Source organism: Ipomoea triloba, chromosome 10 (assembly GCF_003576645.1).
Source record: "Ipomoea triloba cultivar NCNSP0323 chromosome 10, ASM357664v1".
Taxonomy (NCBI): Eukaryota; Viridiplantae; Streptophyta; class Magnoliopsida; order Solanales; family Convolvulaceae; genus Ipomoea; species Ipomoea triloba.
In genome coordinates, this window is record NC_044925.1 from 25703720 (window position 1) to 25710674 (window position 6955).

At 32.9% G+C, this 6955-nt stretch overlaps 1 protein-coding gene across 1 annotated transcript; it reads right to left on the minus strand.

Annotated features, from left to right (window-relative positions):
- Window positions 1-3103: 3103 nt before the first annotated feature.
- Window positions 3104-3839, minus strand: LOC116033712. The gene is made up of 2 exons (XM_031276478.1): window positions 3730-3839; window positions 3104-3550 (listed from the first exon to the last, which is right to left on the minus strand). The coding sequence occupies exons 1-2, from the start codon at window positions 3820-3822 to the stop codon at window positions 3254-3256; spliced, it is 390 nt and encodes a 129-aa protein (XP_031132338.1). The 5' UTR covers window positions 3823-3839; the 3' UTR covers window positions 3104-3253.
- Window positions 3840-6955: the final 3116 nt, after the last annotated feature.

Genomic DNA, 6955 nt, shown 5'->3' on the forward strand with positions numbered 1-6955 from the left:
CTTCACCTCAACGACCTAGAGTACAAACAATCCATTGTCCATTGGATTAGCTTTTGAAGGGTCTGAAAAAAAAATATTACGGTTTAATTTTTACTTTTTTTTGTTAATAAATCAAATTTCCCAATAGGAATAAGAAAAAATTATTCAAAATAACCATTAGAATACTTTTTGTAAGTTCATTTCCATTACCTCAATATTGCACCAAAAAAAAAATTTATAATGCTCAGAACCTGCACGGTCCAAGGCTTGGCACATATATTAGTGGATAGAATGAATGAAAATTAGACTGACAATGAGGACCTTTCCTCGGCGAAGGATGAGCCAATATGATTTGGGATATAAGGACGTAAAACTGTGCACAGTTTGGAGCTGTTTTATAAGGGTAGCTTAGTAGTGAATTGAAAATTAATCTATGTAATATTTGCAAAATTTTAAAAATATATATATAAAAAGTTCATTCTCGCCCATACTCCTTACAACTTGGCTTCACTTCAATGTAATATGAAGATCATATCGATTTGATGAATTCTAATTTAATACACTAATAAATTCAATTGATCAGTCTGAAAAGATTACTAATATCCATTCTTCAATGGGGTAGCATTAGAATGCTCCAAACAAAAATTACGGTTCAATTAATTTTTCTAATTTTTTGTTCTTAAATTGAATTTTCCTATCTAAAATAAAAATAAATAATTACAAATTAACCAAGAGAAATTTTTTGGTAAGTTCAGTTGCATTACCTTAATGAAGAACAATGAAAAAAGAAGGGAAAAAAAATAATGCCCAGAACTCGCACGATCATGACCGAACCTAACCTAGCCCCAAAATTAAACTTGACATATAATGCTCAGAACCTGCACGGCTCAAGGCATAGCACATAAATTTGTGGATAGAATGAATGAAAATTAGACGGACAACGAGGACCTTTCCTTGGCAAATCATATCAATTTGTTGAATCAAATTTAATATATTAATTACTTGAGGAGGTTATTGATGAAGGGAATGATAGAGAAGGAGAGAAAATGTATTAGATCTCTCTGCAAGTAATGTGTTTATTATAGGCTCGCAGGAGAGAGAAAATCATAAGAAACACACAAATTTGCACGTTTCGTGTCCAGTCAAGCACGTGTAATGCACGCCCCGACTAGCGCATAAAATGCTTTAATTTTTATTTTTTTTTCCTTTGGCGTCAGAAGCCACCTTTATTTTTTTTTTCTTTTTTTTTCTTCTTTTCTTTTTCTCATCTATCTCCTGGTTGGCACCGCCAAAAAAAAAAAATGATTACCTACTCACAAATCTATTCCCCTTGTGGTACATGCTGTCAAGTTGAATGCCACTGTGAATCTAGTGGCGTTTGTATAACCAACAATAGTACCTCTGTTGATTCAAGTTGTAGTTTTTAAAATAGTACAATTTTGTGTCGCTAGACTAACAACCGCGGACATTGTCTCACCGAAGAGAAAGGTTAAGGTAGTCCATTGCGCTTAACCGCCAAATTGGAGGCATTGGGGAAGATAATCACATGGAATACAAAAATTAAGATTTTATTTTTTCTAATTCTTGTTAATAAATCGAATTTTCCTATCTAAAAAAAATGCAAATTAATTAAGGGATTAATTTTACTACGTTCAATTGCAATACCTCGATATTTTTCAAAGAAAAAAAAAATCTTTAATGCTCAAAAACCGCACGGCCCAAGACATAATCTAGCATGGGCCTAAGACTTTGAACATACGTAACTAACCGGCGACGGAAGGTAATCGGTCAGCTAGACGTCCTAAGAGGCCTAGTCCGCGCCTAGAATGTCTAGGCGGCCAAGTTAGCCGCCTAGCCAGTCAGCCGCTTAGACCACTGATTATGGTGATACTTTACGCGGTCGGCTGGCGCCTAGGCGTCAATTAGTCGGACATTGGCGGAATTTTTGCAAAACTAGTTAAAATAGAAAAACTTTGTATTGTTGTTAGACTGACAGTCGAGGACATTGTTTTAGCTGAGGAGGAATGTCATGGTAGTCCATTGCCATCAACCACCAAACCGACGACAATAGGCTATGATAATTGAATGAGAACACAAAAATTAAGGTTTTATTTTTTCTAAATTTTTGTTTTTAAATCATATTGTCCTATCTAAAAAAAATGCAAATTGAACATGTAAATAATTAAACCAAGTTTAATTACAATACCTCAATATTTGAAAAAAATAAATAAAAAAATTCAATGCCCTGAACTCGAACGGCCCTAGCTTGGGCCAAAAACTTTGAACATATGTTACTAGTAGGCTAGAACAACTAAGGATATTGTCTCCATGGAGGAGAAGGGTCAAGATAGTCTATTGCTTTCAACCGCCTAACTAGTCGCAGAGGAGATGATAATCACCAATTCCACTACCTTATTTGGAGTTGTAAGCGATCGTAAAAACTCATTAATAATTTTGAAAGAGGTAATCTCAATCTAATTTAAAAAAATATTTGTAATGCAATTAATTATTGTCCATGTTAACTAACTTTTTCTTGTTAATTAATTATTGGAGACGGAGTCCATCACTCTCTAGCTAATGTGATTTGGGATATAACAGTGTGAAAACTAGGCACGGTTTGGAGCCGTTTTATAATGAAAATTCTATAGTGAATTGCACATTTGTTCAAAATTTTTAAAATATATAGATAAAATAGTTCATTCTCGCTCATATTGCTAGCTAGTTACCTAGCTTCACTTTGATGAATTCTGAAGATCAGACCGATTCAATGAATACCAATTTAAGACCCTAATTAATTATATTAATCAGTCTTCACCTCAACTGCATATATTACAATCATCAATTCTTAAATGGCTTAAATTTTGAAGGTCCAAACAAAAAATTATAATGCTCAATACTCGGACGGTCCAAGATCAAAACTGGTCTGGTTTATGCACAAGACTTGCACATATGTTAGTGAATAGAATGATTGAACTATAAACCGAAACGAGGACATTTCCTAGTTGAATGAAGAGTGCCATGATAGCCTACCACCCTTGACCTGGTGCAATAGACAATAATAATCACCAACTTCTCTTCCTTGCTCTATCACTCTCTAACTAATATGATTTCGAATATAACGATGTGAAAACAAGGTACAATTTGGAGCCGTTTTATAATGGAAATTCTATACTGAATTACAAACAAATTTATAACTGAAATTGTTAATAATTTTATTTTCAGTGCAGGGTAACTATGCAGTAAACAATTTAGTTTTTCACTCACAATCTACCACTCATAACTCCTTGACTGAGTTTTTGGTGCGCCATTCTTCTTCTTCTTCTTCTTCTTCTTTATGAAGAGCCATTTCGTCTTTAATATCAGTCTCCTTATTGGAATCCATATTAGCAACCACTCTCTGCTTCATCTCTCCGGCAACCTCCTCGATGGCCCGCCACGTCTCCTGCGCCGTCTCCGTCGCTTTCTCCTTCGTCTCCTTCTTCTTCTCACCCATTTTTGACGCTTCACTATACCATCCTTCTTCCCCTATTTCACCCTTGCTTTCATTGTCTTCCGTCACAACATCTCCTCCCTTACAAAGAAACACCACCATATATATTAGCCTATTTTATCTTGTTGTATAGCTATTAATAGTTTGGATTAATATAGGTATAGTTTTACGCAACTTCTATACATGCTCACACTAAATATTAGCAAGTAAAAAAGTCATTACTGATCTGATGTGATGCAAGATAATAAGAACCAACTAACCTTCCAGACATGGCGGCAGATAAAGATGGAGGAGGGAGTGGGGAAGGCTTTACAAAGATTGAAGACGACGATGGAGTTTCTGGTCAATGCCATCTTTCCCACTTTCTTTTTTATTTTGATTGCTAATTATATGGCAGCCTAATATTTATTTTGAGAATGTAATGTATGGACTGAGATCACAGCATCTATGATAGTGGATTCTCCTTTCCGCTACCCACATTATTCTCGAGGGTTATGTTGCAAATTAACGGAAAAATGACACGTGGAGTGGTGGGTTGCCACTTGCAAGCCACACTCTTGTTCCTAACAGTTAACACATGTACAGCCTGCATATATGCAATGTATTACTACCATGTCCGTGACGTGATCACGAGCTAGCTAGCTAGCGCATACATATAACAGTTAATTTCTTTTCTTTACCTTATCAAAGGTAATGCAATATTGCAATTTCCCTATAACAAGTGTAAACAAGCTAAGTCTTGAAGGCACAGTTGCAAAAATCAGCAATCTTGGCCGTCCAGGAGAATTGTTTCCTAGGCGATCGTTTAGATGACCGGCAATTTAGGCGGACCGCCTAGCGCCTAACTCGATCGACTTGGTCGAGTTGACAGTTGATTCGGCTAGATTTGACAGACTACATTGACCGTCGAAAAACAATTGAGAGGGTAAAATGGTGATTATCCTCTTTTAAAATATAGCCTACTTGCATTGATTAATAGATTATCTATCTATTCCAGCTTAAAGAGTCAATATCTCATCACCCCAGTTAGATCCTTCGACTTTCCTTGAAGGAGAGCTGAGCCACACATGTGCTAACGGTGTATAAGATGCTTGGCAATAATTTTGTATTTAAATTATTTATAATTCATTTTTTGTAACATTTAGATAGTGTTAATATATAAATTGTATACAGTTAGAAATTACATTTAAAATATTATTAAATATTTAGGCATCAAATATAAATTATTTAAAATGTTAAAGAAAATAAATAATACTTTGTAGTTGACTTAAGTAATAAATAATAAGTAAAAAAACGTAAAATAAGTGGTTTAGTATAGTATAGTATGTATATTTATTGTGGTAAACGTACATTTTGTTTACTAGTGAAGATAATATATAGCATGTATGTTTTGTTTTGATTAAAAATGAGTTGTATTTAATATCTCTATAATTGTGAGATTAATCTAAATTCTATCCAAATCATACTTGCAAAGGATAACATGATGACATTAGCAAACTATTTACCAAATTTCCAGACTATTTACCAAATTTCCAAACTATTGCATTGAATAATATGTATAGTACACAATTTTAATTTAGTGTTCACGGTAACATAAACGAACCCTTACCAAAAACAAACACAAGTAATTTACCGAATGTTCTGTTCGCGAATACCTCTACCAACAAGTTATGTCAAACAATTTGATTAGATCTCATCTCATGTGTAGGACCCTGTTTTAACCAACTCCCTCTCTATGAAGTTTGGTCATTCCCCAAAAGTATGAACAATTCCCAACTCAAAACTCGAAGGAAGATAGACACAAAAAACTGAACTAATAAGCTTTGGATCCTTTGCCGTGCAACTCTGCTAGTGCAGTAACCTAACCTGCTATCTATACAACAATCCAAGATATCTGATTACCTTTGCCAGCTGGTAAAGTAATGCTCTTTATGGCATTCTCTTGTTTCAAGAAGGGGAAAAAATCCAATCCTAAATTTACTTGCCGGTAATTCACATTCAGATGTGATAATAAAATTATTTATATTTATTATTCACTACCCAAAAAAAATAGAAAAATAGTCACAAATTTAACTAGTGGATTAAGTAGTTACAATTTATATATCCATAAATTTTACTATTTTACATATTATTATATAATTAATAATGAGTTTTATCTCGTTTACACTCTTGAATAATAATTTTAAACTTATAATCTTAGCCAAAAAATAACAAAATATACTAGATAAGAGTTAGTAAATGTTTGGTCTTTGTCACTTTGCTGACTACACCCCTGGCAATCTGGCATACTAACTTCTTTGTCACTTTCAAATTTTACTTTTATTAAAAACAAAAAGAAAAATTACTTTTGTTTAAAAAAAAAAAATCAAGTCAAAATTCCGACAGATCAAATCATTTATGAGAATTTGTCCCGACATCTTTCACATAAAAATATGAATACACATAATTCACTGAGTATAATGTGCTCCTACTTAAGAGAGGAGGAAGAAAGATTTTAAAATTGATTGACAGATTTAACAAATTCAAAATATTAATATTAATTTTAATATTAAATAGAACTTAGAAGTAGTTGAGATTTGAATTTTTGCACTTAAAGTTGAAGGCATTCATTTGATGAACAATTATTTAGACATGTAATATTATCTCAAATTCTATTCTATTCTTTACTTCATTCTTACAGTGAGTATTTTAACTTAACTAGAAAAAAAGAGTGGCATTTTCTTTATTACTTTCTTTCTCTTCTATCAATAAAATCACAATACATATCAAGAGTTTTACTCCATAAGAATTCATATAAGGAGTATAATTTTTCTTAGATAAGGCTAGAATGAAAAGTTAATAAAATAAATAATAATATAATAATCAAATTTCTTTTATTTTGCATAATAGTCAATTATTACATCACCACAAGTTCTATTTCTAAAAGCAAGCATGCTACATGCCCTACCAAGAAAATTACACCACAAAAGTGTAACCAGAATTTAGAGTAATTGGTTCGTAGCCTGACTTAAGGTCATGACGGGAGACAACAGTATAGTGGTTCAAAGCTCCCTAAAAACATGTATACAAAAAAGATCCAAAGATGTCAGAATGTAATCCCTTGTACACATAAAAACTAGAATCTAATTAATGGAATAATTGCACGGCTCACGATTTACCTCTACAGAGATAGTAAAGACGCAATTTGTGAGTTTATAATTAGTCCAACGAAGTTTGAATCACCTAATTAAATCAAAAGTAACTATTACTATAGCTTGTAATATTGAAACATTTTATGGTCGTGGTTTGAAACTTTTAGCACAATCTAGGAAAAGTGCATGCAAAGACAGACAAGCCCACAGATTTACGGCCATCAAAAGTTGCACTATGTTGTACAATGTCATGTCTGCCTCCAATGATACTGTCCTTTTCTTTTGACCGTTGTTTTTTCATTTCAAATTAACCATAATCATGAATTATCCATTTGAAAAAAAAAAAAAAAAAAAC